Source organism: Plasmodium gallinaceum (genome assembly GCF_900005855.1).
Source record: "Plasmodium gallinaceum strain 8A genome assembly, contig: PGAL8A_v1_53, whole genome shotgun sequence".
Lineage (NCBI taxonomy): Eukaryota > Apicomplexa > Aconoidasida > Haemosporida > Plasmodiidae > Plasmodium > Plasmodium gallinaceum.
In genome coordinates, this window is record NW_021628210.1 from 272,512 (window position 1) to 296,788 (window position 24,277).

Below are 24,277 nucleotides of genomic sequence, written 5' to 3' on the forward strand. Positions count from 1 at the left end.
TTACTAAAATAAAAATTTTTTTTTTTTTTCTTTTTATTAGTTTGAAAAAAAAAAAAATTATTAATAATTTTTAAAAATTTTATGTGTAAAATATTTTAATAAAGGAAAAAAATGTATACCATAAAAATGAAAAATGTAATAAAAAGAAGTTTAAAAGGTTTCTAAATAAAGATGTGAAAACATAATGGGTTTGAAAAGGCTTACTTCCATAACAAAACAATTGTTTTTATTTTTTAATTAAATGTATTTCAAATATTTTTTTTTAAAATTTAAAAAAAAAAAAAAAAAGAAAAAGAAAATTTTTATTTTGGACATTTCCTTTTTTTTATTTTAATTGCTAAACATGTTTTATAAATTAAAAATACGAAAAAAAAAAAAAAAAAATAAAAAATAAAAAATAAAAAATAAAAAAATAGGTAAAATAATAAATAAAATAAAATAAATAAATGTTTATAAATATATATAATTTTATGTAAATATTATATATATAGAATAAATATTTTTTTTTTTTTTTTTTTGTATATAAGGAAATTAATTTTTTTGACTTCATAATTTTTTTTTATTTTATAATACTACATTTCCTTTTTAATTGCTATAAACAAAAAGTTTAAAAATTTGTTACAAGTGTAATATTAATTTTTTAAGTTATAAGGATAAATAAAATGATAATTGATGAGAATAATGAAATACTTTATACATACAATAATAAAGAAAAGAAAAAGATAATAGACTTATGAAATAAATATTATATTCTTTTATTTTTTTAAATCTTCATTGTTTACTAAATTGTAAGCATATGGAATGTTATTTAACTCTATTTTTCGTTGTCCTTTTAGATTTTCACTCTTTTTTTTTATAATTTTTGAAATATATTTGGTTTTGATTTTTATTATATCTGAAAAGTAATAAAATATATCTTATATATTAAAATAATTAAAGATAAAATTAATAACTGTGAGTTAATTTCATTATTCATAATGAAATCTTTACTATAAAAAAAAAAAAAAAAAAAAAAAAATAATAATAATAATAATAATAATAATAATAATAATAATAATAATAATAATAATAAAATAAAAATAAATAAATAATACTTATCAAATGGAACTTATTTGTATTTTGATTAAATAATTTGCCTTTGTTATTTGAGAGAACAAGACTAATAATAGTTTATTATGAATAATTCTAAAATAAGCAGCATTAATCCATTACATAATAATGCTATTGAGAAAGATGGATATTTTGACAACGCTGATATTTCAAAAAATAAAAAAAGAAAAAGAAGTGAAAATAATAATGAAAAGAAAAATAAAGAAGAATATTTAATAGAAAAAAATAACTTAAATGCAAACGTAAGTGAGGGAAATAAAAGTAAAACTAACATTAAAAAATCAGTTATTATTGCACATAATTCAGATAATCATAAAAAAAAATTATCTTCAGATAGTGATGATGTAAAAACGAAATCTAAGAATACTAGTAATTCAGGTCGTCAAAAAAAAAAAAATAAAATTTCTAAAATTTTAGAACAAAAAAATACAGAAACAAATGATCATATGGAAAACCAGAATGATTTAGTAAGTGTAAATAATGATATAGAAGACACAATAATTTTAAATAATATAAATAACGTAGAAGAAAATATTTGCAATGAAATTATAAATGAAGAAATAGAAAATAATTATTGTGATATAAATATGTTAAACGATGTTGATTTAAAAAGTTTTTATGGTAGTACTGGAAAAATAATAAAATTAAGAATAAGAAACTTTTTGAATCATGAAAATCTAGAATTAACTTTTAATTCTTACAAAAATATAATAATAGGAAAAAATGGAAAAGGGAAAAGTGCTATTGCTCAAGCTGTTGCAGTAGCTTTAGGAAGCCAAGGTAAATATGCAGGAAGAGATATTAACCTTGCTAACTATATAAAAGATTATGATAAAAATAAGAAAAATTTGGTTTGCTATATTGAAATATTTCTATCTAATTCAGGAAAGAATTCTTTTAAAAGAGATATTTACGGTGACGTAATTATAATCAAGAGAGTTGTATCCTCTCATACAAGCAAGTTTTATTTATATGGGTTAAGTGAAAAGAAAAATTATAATAATAACAAGGATATTTTAACTAATTTAAATAAAGGAGAAAATAATAATATTAATAATGATAAAGAAAAAAAAAATAAATATGTATGTAAAAAATCATACATTGACAACTATTTAAATTTTATAAAACTAAATATTAGGAGTCCTTGCGTATATCTAGATCAAGAAAAAGGAAAGCAATTTTTCAGTAATATTAATGAAAAAGCCTTGCATAAGTTTTTTATGAATTCCGTTGGATTAAATATAGTAGAAGAGGAAATCGAAAAGGAAAGTGAACTATTAGAGAATTGCTTAAATCAAATAAAACAGAAGCAGTTATTACTTTCTCCTCAAGAAGAGGAATTAAAAGCATATAAAGAAAGGAATAATATATTGAAAAATGAATTTGATAAGTTAAGCTTACTTGATAATAATTACAAAGTGTTAATTTTTTATGAATCTTTAAAAAATACAATTATTTTATTTAACGAATATCTAAAGTCAGAAAATTTTAAAAATGAAAAAGTTATTAACAATATACAAAGTAAAATGAATACACTCGTTGAAGAAAGTGAAAATCTTAAGTTGAATATAAAACGAGTAATTGAAAAAGACACAACTACTTATAATTTGATTAAAAAGGAAATGGACAAAATAACGAAATACGATGAAATGATTAAAGAATTGAATGATTTAAAAACAAAATATATTGATCGTAGACAGGAAATTATAAATTATATAAGTTCCTTTGAAAAAGCAAAAGACAATAAAAAATTATTACAAGAATACTTAAATAAATATGAAGAAGAATCTGAAAAGTTAAATGAAAAAATGACAAAAGAAATGCAAAAAGAGATAGAATTACAAAATGAAATAAATATAAAAGAAAATTCTATTTATGAAATGGAGTACCTCATAAGCAAGAACAAAAATACTGTAGACATTTTAAACAAACAAATAAATGATATTATTGTTCAATCAAACAAAGTTCATAAAATTAAAAATAATGAAATAAAAAAAAAAATATATATATATGGGTATGACATTTATTCTTTAAGAAATAATATAATTAAAAATTATAGTATTTCTATTAAGTCTGAAAATAATTTAATTTTTCATGAAGAATTAAAACTGATTAACAAAAATCAAAAGAATAATTTTACAAGTAAGAAAAATACAGAGTTTTCTTTTACGTATGCTCCAATAGGTCCAGTTGGAGAATATATAAAATTAAAAAAGAATGTTGAAAACATAAAAATATTATCAATTATTGAAAAACATTTAGGTGATATTTTTTATTCTTGGTTAGTAAGTTGTTATGAAGATAAAAATAAATTGAATAATATAGAAATAGAGAATAAGAACAAATTTAATATAATAGTTACTAATGCATTTCAGCATGTTAATAGAGATAAATTAATGAAGAATATTCAATTGTTATTAGATAAAATACATGGAAATACTATTTATTCTTTTTTAAATATTGATTTATTACCTACTTCATTGTTATTTTATTTATATGATAATTTTAGAATTGTTCAAACGTTGATATGTAACAACTCTAGTGAATTACATGAATTATTACGTTTAAATGATAAAAGTATAATAAAATCAATTTATGTTATTGATGATTTTGTATTGGTTAAAGTTCTTTCAAATGGAAGTTTACATTTTCTTCCATCAAAAGAAGAATATTATAGAGATCCACTTTTCTTGAATTTATTAAATGAGGAAAACAAATTGATTAAAAATAAAAAAAATAGTGAAATATACAATAATTCTGAAGACGATAAAAATAATGTGCTAGATTCAGAAATTAAAACAAATGAACAGAAAATAAAAGAATTAGAAAAATCTAAAAAAGAAAAAAATGAAGAAATTCTAAAAGTGTCCAAAAAATTACTTTCTTATAAGAATATTTTAGATAATTTAAATGATTCTATTAAAAAATCAAAATTTTTGCAAGATGAATTAAAATATCAACTGAAAAATATTGATGAACTGAAGGCAAATCATGATAATATTTTTATGGAACAAATGGATATAGAAATTAAAGAAAAAAATAAAGATATAAATGATATAGAAAATTATCTAAATGATATAGAAACATATATAAAAGTTCTGGAAGAAAAAAAAGAAAATTCTTACTCCACTACCTCCATACATAAATGTTTAATCTCATCACATATTGGATATTTGCAAAACAAAAAAGAGAAATTTTCTTTTTTAATAAAAGAATATCAAGATTTAAAAGAAATTTTAATTAAATTAGAAATGGATAAGCAGAAAAATGATGAAATTTCCAATAAAAATAAAAAAAATTTTTTATTATCATTAAATAAATTACATAACATTTATTTTGAATGTATCAATAATAATTTTTCGTTAGATGATATTTTTTTAAAGAATCCATTTTTAATTTTAAAAAATAAATCTGAAAATAAAGCTATAACAAATATTACTCTACAAAAAAGTATGGAAACTCAAATTGAAAATATAAATGATTATTATAATAAAAGTAATAATGAAAATAAAAATGATTTAATGCAAGAAGTTACAATTAAACTTATTTTTACAACTCAGAGTACAAATGATTTTTCAGAATGCACTGATGAAAATATTTCTGTAGAAATTCCTATGTCCTCACTAAATTCATTCAATAAGCTCTTTGTGCTTTCAGAAAATGATGAAAGTACAGTAGTTAATAAAGAAGAAAGTTATAAAAAATCTAGTTATTTAAATGATAATAAAGAATATGATATAAAAGACTTAAGAAAATTAGAAAAATACATTCAACAAATTTTGAGCAGTATTATAAGTACTAACAATAACTTATTAGATAAACACGTAAATAATAGCAATTTTGATGAATTCAGATTAGATTCAACATGTGAAAAATATTCAGAGACTTTATGGAAAAAAAGATGTGAAAAAAAAAAAGAAATAATTGAAATTCTTAAAATGAGTGGTTTCAATGAAAATGATAATACTGATAATTCTATGAGGAGTTATTTTAATAATTTGATTGAGCAATATATTAATGATGAAAAAAGTTATAATAAGCAATTAAAACAAATATCTGATTTAAAAAATAATTATGATATGCATTTGTCTAATATAAAACTTAGAAAGGCTAAGTACTCTTTTATTTTAGGAAAAACAAAAGAACAAATTACAATTCATTTTAAGAATATTTTGAAAAATATGAATAATTATAAAGGAAAGTTAGAATTTGATGATACAAATAGAAATTTAAAAGTTATGGTTTCAATTAACCAAGACATTTCAAATAATATTTTTATGGAAATGAACTCCCTATCAGGTGGTGAAAAGTCTACTATTCAGATGGCATTATTAGCTTCTTTCTCCTTGACAGAAACTTCTTCTTTTCATATATTTGATGAACTTGATGTATATATGGATGAACTTACACGTGTCAAAAAGTTAAAGAAAATACCATTTAAAAAAAAGCAATAAATAAAAACAAGAAAAAATAATATAAATTATCTCTTTAATAGAATAAATTAATAATGACAAAAATATATTAAAAAAAATATTTATTCATATATATATACATATATATATATATATTTTTATTTATTTTTAGTATGAAGTTGTTTTGCGATTTTGTTAAAATAAATAATGATAAACAGTATTTCTTCATAACACCACATATTGAAATAACAGAATTATTTTTAGGTAATGATTTTATTTTTTTTTTCATGCTCTTGTATATATATCTACTTTTTTATTTACATATAATTATTTTAATTTTAATTTTTTATTTTTCATTAATTTAAATTATATTGAATTTTTTTTTGTTTTCTTAAAATTATGTAAATCTATATTTTTTACAGATGATGCTAAGAACAAAAAAGCTAAGATATTAAGTTTATCTTGAGAACCTAAGTAAAAAAAATAAACCTATTATGTAATATTATATTTGTAAAATTATTAACAAAGAATTTTAAATTTAATAACTTCTTGTTTAAAAAATAAAATAACTTGTTTTATATTAACTTATTTTATATATTTTTTTTTTTTTTCTTTTCTATAAATATATTAAAATTATTGAAAAATGATCAACAAAGCCATATTTTACTTTAAAATATTTTAAAAAAAAGGAAAAAATTAAATGGAAGGAAAAGAATAAAAATTGTCATAGCATTAAATACGAATATATTAGAATTAATATAAGTAAAAAATAACAATATATATAAAAATAACAGTATAAATAAAAATAATAATAATAATAATTAAATTAATTAGGACAATAAAATAATAATAGTTGTAATAAAATTAACCGTAATAATAAAATTAATAGTACTAATTATATATATATTAAATAAAGGAAAAAATAAATTTTAGAAAAATATATTAAAGAAAAGAATAAAAAAAGCAATACATTATTAAAAAATTCAAACTAATATAAAGAGTTACGGTAATATATTCTTATTATGATATATTTCAACTCTAAATTTTTTGTTACTAGAATGAAAGTAAATTTAAATAAAAAAATGAGATAATTTTGTGAAATTGAAAAATAATAATTATAAATATATTTCTTAAATGTATATTAATACATATTTGACATTAAAATTCTTAAAACAAATTAAAGAAACTTTTATGAAGCCAATAAACTATAATTTATATTAAAAGATTTTATGAATAATTTAAAAGAAAAAATAAAATAATAAAAAAAAAAATAAATAAATAAATAAATAAAACAAATATTATTAAATGGCACATTTGAATTATATGAAGTTAAATTAATATTAAAAATAAGTAAATAAATTAATATGCATACACGTGACGCGATAGGTTTTTTTTTTTTTTTTTTTTTTTTTTTTTTCTTCTCCTTCCAAGATTTACAAGTAAAATAATTATTTGTGACTCACTTTTGAAAATTTTCCTTACTATAAATAATAACTATTTTTATAAATGTTATCGTTAATACCGTAAACTTTATTGTTATATGATCGTAAAACATTTTTAGATTGTCCATTGTCATTATGAAATTGGTAATAGGAGTTTAAATTTGAATTACAATTATCTAATTCAGAATTTTCATTATTTGTTGAATGTATATTTTGATTGATATTAGTTAAATATTTGGAAATTTGTTCTTGATTTTGATGAAAAAATTTTTGTGATTCATTATTTATTTGGTTATTATAATTTAACATATGTTCTTCTTGATTATTTTCTATGTTATTTAAAGTTTGAGAATTTTTTAAAAAACTCACTGTTTTGTTTTGGTTTTGAGGTGATGGTAAAGATCTTTTTTTTGATGTTAAAATAGATGAATTTTGCAAATTATCATTTTTTTGTAATGAAAAATTATTCATCATTGCTAAAGAAAGATCTTCTAAATTATTTGTAAAATGAGAATTATAATTATTATTATTATTATTGTTATTATTATAAACATTAAAACTTTTTTCATTAAAATTACTATTATTTAAATTTTTACCACTATTATCCTGTGAATTATAATTAACTATATTATTAAGTATCATTGCATTAAAAATATTTTCTTTGTAATTATCAGTAAAATTATGAAATTGCGAATAATAATCATTTAAATTATTAAGTAAAGAATTTTTTTTAGTACTCTTGCCATTCATATAATCTTCAGAATTATTAATTGATAAATCTATTTCATTATCATATGAATTTCCACAATTGTTCTGTTGCAATTCATAATTATTTTCGTTAATATTAGGAAAATTTTTAAATTTCTTATGTTCTCTTGAATTAATATATGTTGAGAAAAATAAAATAAGTTTTAACTTAGCTATTAATCCAAGAGCAGCTAGAACATACAATCTTTTAAACTTATCTTTTTCTTGTTCTGACATATTTTGATAATTTTGTAGATTTATTCGAAGATATGATAATTGAGACGAAATAGCACTTACTAGTCCTTCTATAAAATTTATATTTTTTAATTCCACTAGAATATTTTCGCTTGTACTCTGATATTTTATTGCCTCCATTTCCCAATTTTTTATAAAATTTCCATCAACCTGTGGTATTAATGACTCTTTTAACTTTAGTAAAATTTGAATTTTTTCTTTAAAATTTATCAAGGCCATACTTACTATTATATTTTATGAACAGTTAAGATAAAATAGATACACACACTTTTTTTTTTTGAGGTTTTATAAATAAATATATATATATATATATATATTTTTCTTCTTTTTTTTTTTTCTTTATAATATCAGACAAATATGATTTAAGAACAAAATTTTTTTTAATTATTTATAATAATAAGAAATGTTTACAAAATATAAAATTTTAAGCACACAAAATGAAAAACTAGCAGTCAATTTGTTTTGAGATAATATATTTTTATCTTTTTCTTTTTAATCCATTTTTTTTAAGGAAAAGAAAAAAAAAATAATTACCAAAATAAGTATGATTTAACTTATTTTAAAACAAATAATATAAATTAACACAATAATTTATTAAAAAAAAATTATTTAAATGCATTTACAAAAAACGGTTTATTACATTTTTGACACAGAAATTGAATTTATACAATTACATGTAACATTAAAATTTTAATTTAGAGGAAAATAAAAGTAGAAAAATATGAATTTTAATCATATTAAATTACAAAAAACAAAAAAAATAATAAATAATTAAAAAAAAAAAAAAAAAAAAAAAAAGTAATAATAAAATTAAAAGATCCTTATTATTATGTTATGGTCATGTAAAAAAGAAAAATAAGGTAAAAATGACATCAGAAATATTAAATCATGAGTAATGTAAAGAACATTTTACTTTCTATAAAAATGATTGAAAACAAAATAGTTTTACTTATTAAAATATTCTTTCTTTTTTCTTTTTTTTTTTTTAACTTTATGAAGTTAAAATTGTAAAATAAAAAAATACATAAGAAATTGTGAAATTTTTTAATTACTATTTTTTTTAATATGAACAATCCACAAAAGTACTATTTTTTTCTACTTTATTTTATTTTTTACTAATATTTTAGGACAGTAAGTTAATTTACTTTTTATGAAAGAAATTTTAATTTTAACTTTTTTTTTTTTTTTTTTTTTATGTGCACATCATATGATGATATAGAAAATTTTTTAATGGGCAAGTTATTATTGTTAAGAATATATAAATATATATTATTTTTCTCTCTATTTTTTAATTCTTTTAAAAATATTTTCATTATTGTATCATATATGTTGATATTTCCCATTTTATATTATTTCATTTATAATTTTTGTTTTATTCTATTGTTTAGGAAAATAAAAATTTTACAATTTTTTACAGACAGTAAAATTGAATTAGAAAAAAACAACAAAATAGTATATTAAATTATATGAAATTCAGAATTCAAAATTCAAAAATAAAAAAACTGTTTTATTAAATTTATTTTTTCTGTCTACGAATGCAATCAAATGTACTTATTAATAGACTTTTTAATAAAATGTTTATTACGCTATATTTTGTTTACTATTAATTTTTATATTCATCATTCCATATAATTATACTTCATTTTATTTAATACATTATTTTTATTCTTTTTGTTAATTTTTTTTTTTTTTTAACTGAAACAATACAAAATAACTATATTAAATGTTTATTTATTTTATTTTTACTGTAAGGTAAAATTAAGATATTTATTAATGTATGATTTATGGAAATACCATAAAATGGAATTTTAAAAATTAATATATTATTTTAGTATATAATTAAAAATAATTATTCATAGAATTATAAATATAAAAATTAAATTCAAACAATAGTAAAATTAAGAGATCCTATATTTATAAATGTGTATGTAAAATAAGAATTAAAGCATAATTGTATAAAACATATTTAAGATATATTATAAAATATAAATATATAAATTAATAATATAAACACTAAGAATAAAATTGAAATAATAACATATGTGAAATATAAAATATTACTTTATAAAATTTTAGTTATTTCTTTTTCTTTCATTTTCCAATAATAATAAAAACAAAATACACAAAAATAAACTATACAAAATAATTTTAAATAAAAAAAATATTGAAAAAAATATTTAAAAAAAAAATAACTTTTAGACAATATTAAGAACTAATTGAACCTATGTTAAAGAAGAAAAAAAAAAAGAACTTTTCATTTTTTATTTCTTTATTTTTATATTTTATTTTATTTTACTTTTTTTTATTACTACAACACAAATATAAGATGCATAGGAACAAAAAAAACAAAAAAAAAAAGAAAAGAAAAAAAAGAATTTTTAGATTGAATATTATATTTTAAACTTTTATTCTTTGTAATTTTTTAATATTTATATAAGTAAATGTTAAAAAATATTATTGCTTTTTTTTTTTTTTTTTTTATTGAAATAATTACTAATGTAAATAATATCTTTTAACTTTAAAATTGAAAAATAAAATTATATATTTAAACTTATTCTGTTTAAAGAAATATAACATGAAAATTATATAAATTCCCGAAAAATTTTAATAAATTATTTTTAGAAAATACGTTATTGTAATATTTTACTTTATTAAAAAAACATTTTTTTTTTGAAAATGTTAAATTTGCTTTAAAATAAAACAAAAATTTTAAAGCTACAAATATGCATATTCATATGTGTAAAACTTATATTTTATTCTTTACTTTAAATTAATATCTAATTTAAAAAGGCATTTTTTAAAAAAATATGGCGGATGATAATAGATATATATCGAACAAATATTTAGAAGAATTTGAAGAAAATGAACTTAATTTAAACATAATAAAAAAAAAAATAATTGAATTTTCTTTAAAATTAAACAATGAAATTGAGAATCATAGAAACTATTCAGTTTATTGTGGAGTAGGAGGAATCTTATATATGAATATAATATTATATGAGTGTAGTAAAGATGTTAAGTATTTAGAATTAGGTAAAAATATCATAAGATATTTGAATAATCATAAACAAAAAAATACGATAACCTTTCTTGAGGGTATTACAGGAATATATAGCTTGTCTAGCATGTTATACCATTATTTAGAAAACAAAAAAAGTTTTAGTTATATTGAATTATTGGTCAATCATTTAAGGTACAATAAGGATGAATTAAGAAGTGTGAATGAGGAATGTGAATTATTATATGGTAAGTGTGGTTATATATATTCTTTTTTATTTTGTAGAAATGTATGGCTTAACTCAATATATAAAAATACTATTTTGAAAAATTTATATTTTATTATGAATTCTATATTTGAATATGGTTTAACAAAATGCACTAATATGCGTAATATTACATCATTATCTTTATACTTCGAATGGCATGGAAAAATTTATTTAGGTGCTGCACATGGGTATGCGGGAATATTATTTGTTTTATTTAATCTTATAATATTTTTTCTTGATCATATAAATGAGTTATGTTTATCATTAATTGGAGAAAATAATGACATAGGGGAAGATGGAAGAAAAGAAAAATTAGAGAAATGTAAAGATTTGACAACAGATAAATTAAATAATTATATAAAATTAATATATAAAGTAACTGATGAAATATTAAGTTTATATGTAACAGATGATTTTAATGTCTACTCATCAATAAGAAAAGAAAAGATACAAAAGAAAAAGGAGATATTAATACAATGGTGTCATGGAAATCCAGGTTTTATTATTCTATTAATTGAATTATTAAAATATGAAAAAGTACCAAATTATTTTCAAAATAAATATAGTAATCAATTTATTGAAAAAATGGGATTATTAATATGGGAAAAAGGACTATTATCAAAAGGATTAGGATTATGCCATGGTATATCTGGTAATGGTATTATTTTTTTGTATTTATATAATTATACTAAAGATAAAATATGGTATATCAGATCTTTAAAATATGCTCTTTTTTCAATTAAATTTTTTGATAGATTTTATAATTTACCTGACAGACCTGATTCTTTATTTGAAGGGTATGCAGCTTTAGTTGTTTTTTTAAGTTTTATTTTAAAACCTGAATTAAATTATTTCTTAGGTCATGATTTTTCTAAGTTTTTAGTGAATGATTAATATATATATATATATATATATATATATATATATATTTATATATATTCAATTATACTATTTATTTTCATTAATTCTAATAAAAACATGTAACATTTTATCACTAAAACATTACTTTCCATAATTATAAACAAAAAAAAAAAAAAAAATAGATGTATTATCTATGTTAAAATAATAGACCCACCATAATTTAAGTAATTAAAAAATCATCAAAATGTTTTAAAAAAGAAAAATAAGAGAAATAATAACAATAATAATAAATTGGTTGCAATGATAAGTTCATTTTTTTGCACATTCCTATATATCTATTTAATAGAATTAATATGTTGTTTTTTATTATAAAACAAATTATTAAGGTAAACTTTAAAATGAAGTTAGTTTTTTTAATAAAGTAGAAATGCAAATTAAAATAGTAGAATATTTTTATAATATTTAAAAAATACATGAAAAATTATATGACTACTTAAAAACCATTTTTATTATGTATTATATTTAAGAATATAATTCATTTTTTTGCAATAAACTAAAAACACAAATAAGAAAAAATTCATATTTTGTTTATATGTTCATCTTTTTTTTGTAAACTATAAAAAATCCTAAACTCTTGGTAGTTAAAATTTTAAAACATTTTTCTTTTTCTTTTTTTTATTTTATTCGTTCGATTATTTTTTCCCTTTTAATTATGATATTTCAAAATTAATTTCCTATGTAAAAACTTATTAGAAATTTTCCAATGATAAATTTTTATTTTATTGATGAAATAAAATAAAATTTAATTAATTTAATCTATAGTTGCAATATTGAAAAATTCATAATGAAATAAAAATAGTTAATTCGTTATAATTTATATGTAAAAAGCTTAAATACATAAAGATTATTATTATTTAGAGTAAAAATAAAATTTTAAAAAATAAAAATCTAATAAACTAAATGGTAATAAAATATAATTAGCTCTATAGATTATAGAAGAATATACATATGCCTATTACAAATATACAATTTTAAATAAAATGAAAATTTTCATATAACAAAATTTTTCTTTGTTTAGAATGTTATAAATAGAATTTAAATTAAAAATAAAAGATGGTAAAAAAAAAAAAAAAAAAAAAAAAATATAAAATTGATATTTTTATGAAGTGAAATTATGTTAAAATTTTTTATTTATTAATTTTTAATATAAAGCATTCTATACTCCCATTTGATCCTGAAACACATAAATAAGCTTTTAAATAAGTATATTTTCTCCTTTTTATTTTTAAAGAATCATTTTTATTATTACTTCCTTCTTCTATTTGTGGATATTCTTTTATACATGTATTTTCTATTCCTTTCTTTTTTTTTTTTTTAATAACGAAAGTATTTAAACATGAAACATCATAAACTGAAATTTTTATTTGTTTTTTTTTCTTTATAATAATATTTTTATTTTTATCTTTTTTTAATTTCCATATGTAGATATATTGATCCCATGAAACACTTAAGAGAAAATCAGAAAAAATATTTAATGATCTAATGGATGATAAATGAGAATTAGGAAAGTTTGTGTTCTGAATAATAACAAAAGCAATATTATTTTCAATAATAGTAATTTCTAAAATTAATATATTTATCGATTGATCATCTCCACATGAAAATATTTTTATTAAGTTCCTTCCTTTTTTAACACATATTCTATTTATACCATTTTGATGTACTTGAATTTCTTTCATTAATATTAATTTTAAATTATAATGATAAATCTTTATCATACCATTGTTTAAACCGCAACATAATATATTTTGGATCAATTTTTTCTCTATTTTTCTTTTTACAAAAATTTCATCCTTTATTTCATTTTGATTATTTCTAAATTTGCATTGGTCATTATTATCATTATATGTAAGAAGGTGATTTATATCATCATTTTTATCATTTTGTAATGTATAATTATCATCTCTATTATATTCTATGAATTCATTTTCATGAAACAAACTACTTTTTTCATAATCCTTTTGTATTGTTTTAGAAACGTTTATCCTTGGTTTTTCTAAGTAATTATTTTGTAATTTTTTAGAAAACATTTCTTTCATTTTTTCATTAGAATTCTCTTCATTTTCAAAATTATTCAATACAATATTTTTTAAATTCAAAGATAAAACAGTGCTATTTAGGTTGTAAGAACAAATTACATTAGCAGGTTCTACGATTTTCGATAAAACAATGTTTTCATAAATAACAAACTCATATATCCCCGAATAATGAAATATATAACCAATAGACGTACCAATAAATATATTTATTTGTATCAAATATTTATTTGGTTCACTAAATAAAATCTTATATAAACCTTCAACACATAAATATCTTAAATTACTTGAAAATTTCTGGACTTTTAATTTTTCTATATGATACAATATTGGTGTTTTGTAAATGTCATTGAAGATGTAAAAAATATTTGCCGAATTTTTTGCTCCTACACTACATAAAATCTTTAATTTATTAGAATAATAAAATGGATTTTTTAAAAAACATATATAAAAAATAGGTTCACTGTGATTATAAATGTTTTGAACAATATGCATTTTGTAATTTAGATAATTCATTTTTTTTTCCTTTTTATATTTCTTATAATTGGGTTTTTTTTTAAATATATAATAGAGTTCGTTCCTACTATTTTTTATATCTTTTTTTAATTGTTTTCTTGAGCATATATTATTTATTTTAGAATTATTATAATCAATATTATAATTATTATTCTTATTAAAACCATTTCTTATTATATTATTATCATTGCTAATATATTTAGATTCACCTTCGATATCATTATTTTCACATTTTTTATTTTTTTTATTTTCGAAGATTTTTTCCAAATGAACAATTTTTAATGTACCATCTTCTGAACATGTGCAGAAATAATTTTTATTTAACCATATTAAGAAGGAAACATTTTTGTTATGAAACCCTGCGTTAATATAAATTTTCTGATAAGGTATACACTGATGATTGTTGTATAACTTTTTAAAATAAAAATAGATGATTTTTTCTTTACAAAAGCAAAAAGAAAATGTCTTCGTAAAATTCTCACTTGATTTCATAAAAATACTTAACGGTCTTCTAAAACCACCACAATCAATGGAGAAGTATTCTATTTTATCTTTTAAATTATACAAAACAAACTTTTTTTCCTTAAAACAGCAAATAAGAATATCATGCAATTTTTCATTATCATTTGAATAATCATTATTTTGTTTTATAATATTACTAAAATTATTTATATTATATTTAGTTTCTTTATTATTATCATTTCCTTTTATAATATATCTTATTTCTTTTTCATAACTATTACTTTTAATAAACATAGGTAGTAATTTATAAATTGAAGAATAATATGATATTTTAATTAAACATAACTTATATAATGTATATATATTATTTTTATCTTTAAATAATTGATATTTAATAATATTTCCACTTTTTCCACATGAGTATATAAAATGATCAATAATTTTTATATCAAAAACTTTTCTATTATTATGAACGCGTATTTTGTCTTTTGATTTTATGTGAATATTTTGAAAATCATATAAAATATTATCTGATTTTAGTTGAATGGGTATTTTAATATAAACAATAAAAATGCACCCATACTCATCACCAATAAAAATTAAAATTCCCATTTTTTTCTTTTTTTGTCTCATTACGTAATTCATTGATATAATTTTCGATTTCTTATTTTTCACATCTATTTCCGTTTCTAGAATATTGTTTATTTCTATTTTGCTATTTATATTTTTTATACTAAACAATTTGACATTTCCTGTATGATCAAGATTACACAATAAAAAATTGGATATTGAAAATTCATTTTTATTTGATAAATAATTTTGAGAATCATTATCCATATTTTTTTTATCGTGATTATATACTACTTGATAAAAATTAGAGTGGTTATAAATATCATTATCAGTGTAAATATTCTCACTGGAATTAACTTTTTTTATCTCTTCCTTTTTAATGAAAGCATATAAAATATCTTCTATACTTTCGCATTCCGTTGAAAAAATTAAATTATCATAACTTTTAGTGGATAAAGGTATTAAACACATTTCACTTATACGATGAGAAAAACATTTAAAATATTTTGTAGTTTTATTTTTTTCATCACATTTAACTGATCCATTTAAAATATTTTCATTTTTTAAAAATATAAAACAACAAAAACCGTTACTAAAACCTAAGCAAATATAATTTAAACCATAATATGTTATGCTAGTTAATAAATGATTTTCTTTTTTTTCTTCATAAATTAGTGACAATTTTATGATAGATTTTTCTGTTTTTAAAATATATATACATCCTAAATTTGTACAAATAATAATATCATATAAATTAATGTGATTTATTGATCTAATCCAATCATTATTTTTTTTCATTTTTTCGTTTAAGTAATCAAACATGAAACTTACTGAATCATTAGTTTTTACTATATTTTTTGCGCATACTTCATCACATATATTATTTTCAAAATTTTCATTATCATTTTCTAATTTATTATTCATATTATTTTCAAAACTGTCCGTATTACTTTTAAAAATATCCTTCACAACATTACCTTCACATGTGGAACTAACACTATTTTTATCAACATAATAATAATCACAATTAAATATTTTATTATTTTCGATACTGTCTTCACTTATTATACCTATTTTTTTTTTTTCCTTTTTATTTAAAATAGAATTATTTATGCTTTTTGATAAACTCACAAAATTTGCTTCTTTTTTTTTGTGCATATTTTCAAAAATGTTCGATGGTATTGGTCTAATGTATATAGTGCCGTTATCAGAACCAGAAATTATTATACCCAAATTTGAATCAAAACAAATACATCTAACCGTATTTCCGTTGTAATTACAAATTTTAAAATATTTTTTATAATTTTTTTCATAAACATTACAGGTAGAATCTTCACTACATGTGATAAAATAAAATTTTTCATTGAATATGCATATATCAATATCCCATATTCTAGCATTATGCCCACTTAATACTTTTATACATCTATAATTAAAAAATTTATTTTTTATATTATTGTTGTTTGATTTAAACATGCTTTTTTCTTCTTTTTCTTTTCTTTTCCTATACCAAATTCTTCCTTCTCTATCGTCAGAAACAGAACATATATATTTGGATTTTTTAAAAAATTTTACTTTAAATATAATGCCTCTATGACCATTTAACTCTTGAATATTTTCTAATAACACAATTTTTTTTTTTTTTTTTTTTTTCCAGTATTTTACCTTTTTATTTATTTTGAAATCCCATAACAATATTTTATTAAATGGAGTTCCACCGGCAACCAAAACTTTATAAAAATTTTTTTTTTCATTTATATAAACATCTGAACTATACAACAAATGGATTCCTTTAAATTTATATTTGTAGAAACTAACACCTTTATAAATATCTAGTAATATAATACTACCATTGCTTAAACAAATAACAACAACGTTTTCTTCATTAATCAATTTATTTGATTCGTTTTTTTTACAATATAATTTTGAATCATCTTCATTACATTGTAAAAACTTAGCTTTTAATATCCATTTATTTGAACAATATTTTGACAGTAATTTTAGTATACATTTATTAGAACATATATTTAATTCATAAAAATAAATTTTATGAACACCATGAGCAATAAGTATCCCACTGTTATTAAAACCTTTTTTATAAATTAACCCATAAATATTACTACTTGTTGATACAATACAATCTAATAATATTTCTGTGTTAATTAGATTTATTATTTTAATGGTATTTCCAACAGAAGCACAAACTAAAAAATTATCTAAAATACATATCGCTTTAATACCATGATTAACGCATATTCTTTTATAATTAATCATTTTATTTTTTATCCAAATTTTTTTTTTTTTAAATCATCCTTCTTTATTTGTGTAACTTCCACGTTATGTAAATATAGGTTTTTCTATGTTAATTTTTTTTTCATAAATGCATGATTTCAAGATTTTTTTTTCATTTTTTTATGAACAAATTATATATAGAATATACTTTTCTTATTTTAAAAATAATTTATCTTTTTATTTTATTTTATTTTATTTTTTTTTTTTTTGAGGGTTCTATTAAAAAATTAAAAATATAATTTTTTAATTATGGTTTATGCATTAAAATTTTAATAAATTAATAAGATTTTCAACATATAGCTTAAATCATGTTTTTATTTATGTAAACTTTTTTTTTTTTTTTTTAATTATAATCACATATTCCAATTTAATTTTACATGTAATTAACTATCCCATATAATTCATTTTTTATTATTCTTTTCTTGTTTTAATTATTGATATTTTTCTTAATATTTAATTGATTAAAATTCTCTTTATAAAAAATTATTTAAAAAGAAATTTAACGCAAAATCCTCAACGTAAAATGTAGTATTTATAAAAATATATCTTTTAACCAATGTAAATTATAAATTTAAAAAATAATTGTAAACATATATATATATATATATATATATATATATATATATATATATATATATATATATATATATACATATATATACATATATATAAATTTCAACTATATGTTATTGTATTTCGTGTTTGATTTATAATATTTATTCATAACATATTTTTAATATAATGGATTAAAATGCTTGCTGCTACGGAAACATTTAAAGAGTTAGTCATTTCATGCATTGGCAAACTAATTCTACAAAAAAAAAAAGGAAAAAAAAAAATATAACAAAATAAATATTGAATAAAAAAATGCTAAAGTAAATAAACAAATCTAAATGAAAAAAAAAAAAAAAAAAAAAATATGAAAAAATTTTAATGAAAAATTATAAAGTTATTTAAAATATTACGGTTTTGCAAATTTTAAAGTATCTGGATGAGGACCAGTAGACTCATTTCCCAAAATAAGACAAATTCCATTTTTATTAGATTCTTTTAAAATATTATGTGGGTTTAAACCATTTATGTGTGCTACAATTGGAACCAAATTATTTTCACTACATAAATCTTTTAAATCTTTATATGAACCATACATATATGGAATATTTAAATGTGATCCATTTGTTATTTCAATTACTTTTGAATTAAATGGATCAACAGTATTGTGAAGATAAAATAAATAGTCTATGTTCATAGAATAAGCAACATTTAATATTTTACCCAAATTATAAGCATATCGAATTCTATCGAAAGCTAATAAGAATTTTATATTCTTTATTTTATTTACCACATTAGGGATTTTTAATATGGCTACCGAATCATTTTTTTCCTTCATTACGTTTACTGAATCATAAAAAATATAATTTAAAATATCATAATTTACGTAATATAACTTTTTACATTTACCCCGAAAATGTTGTAATAAATCTTTATTACTAGATAAAACTGCTTCAAATAATAAATTTTTATTATTTGACATATACAATATTGTTTTAGAATTCTTCACAAAAAATTCATTCATTTTTTTTCTAAAATTCTTTTTTTTTCTTAATCTGATTATATACTTCATCATTTTAGACCTTTTAGAAATATTTAAGAATTCACTATCTTCTTTTTCTTTATCCCCTTGTTTTGCATAATGATTTAATTTATTTTTTTCCTTTCCATTTAGGTTTAACCAAAAAGGTTTTAGATTTTCATCATGTATTATTTCATTTTGATTGTTATGAATGACTGATAAGAAATTTTTTCCGTTAGTTTTAATTAAATTCTTATGTATAAGAGAAACATTTCGCTCAAACATCAAAAAAAATTCTGAAATAAAATTTCTGTTAGTTACATATTTCTTTGATATATTTGCAAAAAGAAACATTTTTATACGTAAATTTATAAGAACATACCATTCAACAATTATATTATTTAATTTGCTCTATTAATATAAGAATCAGAAAAAAATACAAATTTACAAGTAAATTTTTGTATAATTTTAATTTATGACTTTATTAAAGCACTTTAGAATATTAGTAATTTATAAATTTTTGTAAAAAAGAATAATCAAAAATAACATAAAATCATAACACCTCAACATTATTAAAGTATTATTAATATTGTTTTGTTAAACATCAAATAAAATAGTAACATTTTAAAAGAAAAAGTAAATTGAATTTAAATATCCAAGACATAGTTACAAAATTTTTTATAAGAATAATTTATTTCCTTTAAAAAATAATATAGAAATATTTACATCCACAATTTAAAATAAAAATATTTAAATTAAAATAGAAAGTTAACCTTTAATATCACGGACTAAAAAAAAATAAAAAAATAATTATAAAAAAAAACAAATTGTAACTCAAACATTTTGAAATATTGCTATTTTTTTTTTTTTTTTTTTTTTTTTCTTCTAATTATTATTTTTCAATATTACTTAACAAAAAGTAATACTGAGATAAATTATAGTGATTTTATTTATTTTTATATAAAATTTTTTTGAAAATAATTTCGCCAATTTTTTTATAGTAAACATGAAAAAAAAAATTAAGAAAATAGGCATATGGAATAATTAATGTGAATGAATATAAATTTATATATTTGGGTTATTCCGGAAATGTTACTTTTTAAATCCTTATTTGTTTTATTCACTTGTTTAAATTTTTTATTTACATTCAAACTAAATTCTTCCTTAACAGTATATTATATAAATACATCAATAATAGGTTTACAAAACGGTAGGAATTCTTTTTCCAAAAATAAAAGGAGTTTTTCTTTATATGGTGTGCCAAAGAAAAAAAGTTCTCACAGGAGAACAAGGAGAAGAAAAGTAGCATGGATGAAAAAAAACCCAGCTAAATTGTATAGAGTAAGAATTTATAATTAATTATTAAAAAAAAAAAAGATAGAATTTTAAGCAAATAAAATTATATGTGTATTATTTAAATGGTCACTTCTAAATATATTACGACAATGTAACTCTTTTAAATTATTAATTAAAATTATTATTACATAATTTTAGGAAAGATTATATACATTACATAATTAAGTATAGTTATTTCTAAAATTTTTCTAATATCATTTTAATATACTATAATAAAATATATATTATTATGAATGATACATAATTTAATCTGTGTTGAAAAAATCACACATTGAAAAAACAAGTGATATGTATTAAAGTTTTTTTTACTTTAAAAAAAAGTGATAATGAGTTATAAAAAATCTCTTTTATAAATTTTATAAATATAATATTTATAGAGAACATACCAGTAGACATTTGTATTTTATTATATATGCATGTTGTATAAAAGCATATATCTTATATTTAAATATATACAACCTTTTATAAAATACCTAACATTTTCTTTATTAAATAAATAAAAATAATTCATGCAATAGTTTTAACGAAATATTTAAGTTAAACTAATTAGAGTTTTAATTTTTTTAGCATACATGTTTACTTAAAAATTTAAATATATATAATATCATTACTTTTATGTAATATTTAAATGATATTATATCTAAATAATTTTTTTTCTTTTTTTTTTTTATTACTCTTTTAGACTAGTTCCTATGATATAGATGAAATAATGAGGTATACTGATAGGAAATTAACTGCACATTTTACAACGAGAGATAATTGGCTAAATCTCCCATCAACAACATTAATAAACGATTTTTTTTTGTTTAGAGAAATTAGAAACTAAAAAAATTTTGAAATAATTTATCATTTTAAGAATATATATATTTATTTATTTCATTTCAATAACGCTGTTTTTTGTAATTTTTTTATTTTTTTCTAAAATTTCATATATATATATATATTAATATATATATATATATATATATATATATATTAATATATATTTTTTTATTAAAAAATATTTTTTATAATCCATAATTTGTGTGAAACTTGCTTAAAACACTTAAGAGATAAATTCTTAATTATTTAAAATAAATTGTGTTAAATAACAACAAAAAAAAAAAAAAATTTTAAATATTCATAATTTATTCTTTGTAATTTTTTTTTATAACTATTAATTTATTTACTAAACTTTTTTTTTTTTAAATAGCTATTTGTGTGCGTTAATTTTTTTTTTCTTTTTTTTTTTTTTCTGTACAATTTTTCGTATTAAATATAGCAGAATGGTTGTTGTTTCAAATGGGTGCGTACATAAAAGGTTTTTTACAACATTTAAAAAATTAGAATTATTTTTTATTTTTTTTTTTTTTTTTATACATTCTGTGAAATATATGCAATTTTTAAAAATTGATTATTTACAAAGTTATTTTAATTTTATAAAATAAAATTTCTTTTATCTTCTCAAAAAAAAAATGTGGTGGATCTTCATTTTAAATAAAATTTATGAATAATTCTATTATTTTGTAAACCACTTTTGATTTTAAAACTTTTTTAGTTAGAACATTTACATAATTTATAGAAAAATAATTTTTTCTCTTTTTTTTATTTCTGAACTGCAAATATTTGTGTGTACGTGTGTAAATACGATTATTTTATTTTTTTTAAAGTAGAATAAAAAATTATAAGTAATTTTTTTTTTTTTTGTACACTACTATAAAAAGTAAATTTTTGTCAGCTTAGTTTTTAAATATTAATTATTTCATAATTTCTACTTATTTTTATATGCTTATTTTATGAGCTGTATAAAAATATAAAGATTTTAAAACATTTTGAAAAAATTTATAATTTACCTATAATATATACATATATTTTTTTTTAAACGAATTTTTAGTGGAAGTTAGTTTAAATTAATATCTTTAAGTTAATTTAACATAAATATATTATTTTTGTTTTTTTTTGAAGATTATATAGTTATAAAAATTAAGTTATATACAAATTATAATAAAAAAAAAAAATTATAATAAAACTTGAAAAAATGTGTTCTACAAATAAAGGCTTTAAATGCTGCTCAGCAGAAAATGTTTTTGAACCTGCAGGAAATGAAAATCAAGCATACCCACAAGTGGTAAATAAGCAGTTACCACCAAAAGTATTAGAACCAATAGTTCAAAATAAAATTGTTGAAGTACCAAAGGAGGTATATTTGGAAAAAATTATAGAAGTTCCTCAAATAAAAACAGTTGAAAGAATAGTAGAACAAATTAAGCCAATTATCAAATACAAAAATGTCTATAGGCCAAAAACTGTTTACGTCGAAAAAATTAAGAATGTTGATAGAATTATTTATCAAGAAAAAATTATTGAAGTACCACAAATTAGAACTGTTGAAAAAGTAGTTGATGTACCAGTATATGTTGACAGAGAAAGAATTATTAAAGTTCCTAAATATATGGTTGTAGAAAGAGTAATACCAATATTAAAAACTACTAAAACAGAAAGAGTTATGGAAGTACCAGAAGTAAACTGTCCAGATATTGATGTTAATGAAAAAGTGGAAACTAAAGAAAGAATTGAAGTTAAAGACCTAAAAGAAAATCAAACAACAAAAGTTGTAGATGAAAAAGAGGTTCAACTTTTAAATGAATTAAATAATTCAAATATGAATTTGGAACCTACTATTAATATAGAAACTACTCAAGAACAAACCATGAAAAATGGAACACAGGAAAATTTTTGTACTACACTAGGTTGCAAGTTTCTTCCTATATATCAAAATTTTGTGAAGGTAGCATCTCCCATACTCAGAATACATCAAGAAAGAGAAAGACAAATGATAAATTCAAATGTATATAGAGCAAAACAAATTGGTTTTCCTAGAATTAGAATTGCTAGAACTCCACACACAAATCAAAGAAGCTGTTATTGTAACTGCTCTTAAATGATATGTATCTATTATTATTTTTTATAAAACTCAAAATTTTTTTTCTATTTGTTTAAAATATATTTTTTTTCTTATCGAGCTTATAAATTCGTCGTAAAATAATATTAAATGAGTTCCATAATATTTATTTAAAAAAAAAAAAAAAAATTAAGTATTTTAAATTAGAATAATTGTTTTTTCATTAATAAAATCTCATTTTTATAATACAAAAATTTACTCTATTATATATTAAAATTTTAATTTTTTTTATTTTTTTTTAAATATTTTTGAAATATGTTTTTAAAGAGCTTTAAGTTGATTACTTTTAACAAATGTTTCATTTATAGTTATTTTTCTTTTTTTACTTTTTTTTTATTTTTTTTCTTTTAAAAATTTTTACATTTTATAAATATTAAT

At 18.1% G+C, this 24,277-nt stretch overlaps 7 protein-coding genes across 7 annotated transcripts; 4 read left to right on the forward strand and 3 right to left on the reverse strand.

Moving 5' to 3' along the window:
* Positions 1 to 1,175: 1,175 nt before the first annotated feature.
* PGAL8A_00072500 (conserved Plasmodium protein, unknown function) lies at positions 1,176 to 5,988 on the forward strand (the record flags this gene model as incomplete). The annotated part of the gene is made up of 3 exons (XM_028674856.1): positions 1,176 to 5,530; positions 5,695 to 5,786; positions 5,945 to 5,988. 3 exons carry the CDS (start codon positions 1,176 to 1,178, stop codon positions 5,986 to 5,988), a joined length of 4,491 nt encoding a protein of 1,496 aa, XP_028525843.1.
* Positions 5,989 to 7,003: 1,015 nt separating this feature from the next.
* On the reverse strand, positions 7,004 to 8,185 carry PGAL8A_00072600 (conserved Plasmodium protein, unknown function; the record flags this gene model as incomplete). Its single annotated transcript, XM_028674867.1, has 1 exon — positions 7,004 to 8,185. The coding sequence occupies one exon, from the start codon at positions 8,183 to 8,185 to the stop codon at positions 7,004 to 7,006; it is 1,182 nt and encodes a 393-aa protein (XP_028525844.1).
* Positions 8,186 to 10,773: 2,588 nt separating this feature from the next.
* PGAL8A_00072700 (G-protein coupled receptor, putative) lies at positions 10,774 to 12,126 on the forward strand (the record flags this gene model as incomplete). Its single annotated transcript, XM_028674878.1, has 1 exon — positions 10,774 to 12,126. One exon carries the CDS (start codon positions 10,774 to 10,776, stop codon positions 12,124 to 12,126), a length of 1,353 nt encoding a protein of 450 aa, XP_028525845.1.
* A 1,154-nt stretch (positions 12,127 to 13,280) lies between these two features.
* Positions 13,281 to 18,011, reverse strand: PGAL8A_00072800 (conserved Plasmodium protein, unknown function; the record flags this gene model as incomplete). The annotated part of the gene is made up of 1 exon (XM_028674890.1): positions 13,281 to 18,011. One exon carries the CDS (start codon positions 18,009 to 18,011, stop codon positions 13,281 to 13,283), a length of 4,731 nt encoding a protein of 1,576 aa, XP_028525846.1.
* A 738-nt stretch (positions 18,012 to 18,749) lies between these two features.
* On the reverse strand, positions 18,750 to 19,956 carry PGAL8A_00072900 (RNA methyltransferase, putative; the record flags this gene model as incomplete). The annotated part of the gene is made up of 2 exons (XM_028674901.1): positions 18,750 to 18,840; positions 18,995 to 19,956. 2 exons carry the CDS (start codon positions 19,954 to 19,956, stop codon positions 18,750 to 18,752), a joined length of 1,053 nt encoding a protein of 350 aa, XP_028525847.1.
* Positions 19,957 to 20,691: 735 nt separating this feature from the next.
* PGAL8A_00073000 (conserved Plasmodium protein, unknown function) lies at positions 20,692 to 21,784 on the forward strand (the record flags this gene model as incomplete). The annotated part of the gene is made up of 2 exons (XM_028674912.1): positions 20,692 to 20,943; positions 21,641 to 21,784. The coding sequence occupies 2 exons, from the start codon at positions 20,692 to 20,694 to the stop codon at positions 21,782 to 21,784; spliced, it is 396 nt and encodes a 131-aa protein (XP_028525848.1).
* A 1,191-nt stretch (positions 21,785 to 22,975) lies between these two features.
* IMC1g (inner membrane complex protein 1g, putative) lies at positions 22,976 to 23,878 on the forward strand (the record flags this gene model as incomplete). Its single annotated transcript, XM_028674923.1, has 1 exon — positions 22,976 to 23,878. The coding sequence occupies one exon, from the start codon at positions 22,976 to 22,978 to the stop codon at positions 23,876 to 23,878; it is 903 nt and encodes a 300-aa protein (XP_028525849.1).
* Positions 23,879 to 24,277: the final 399 nt, after the last annotated feature.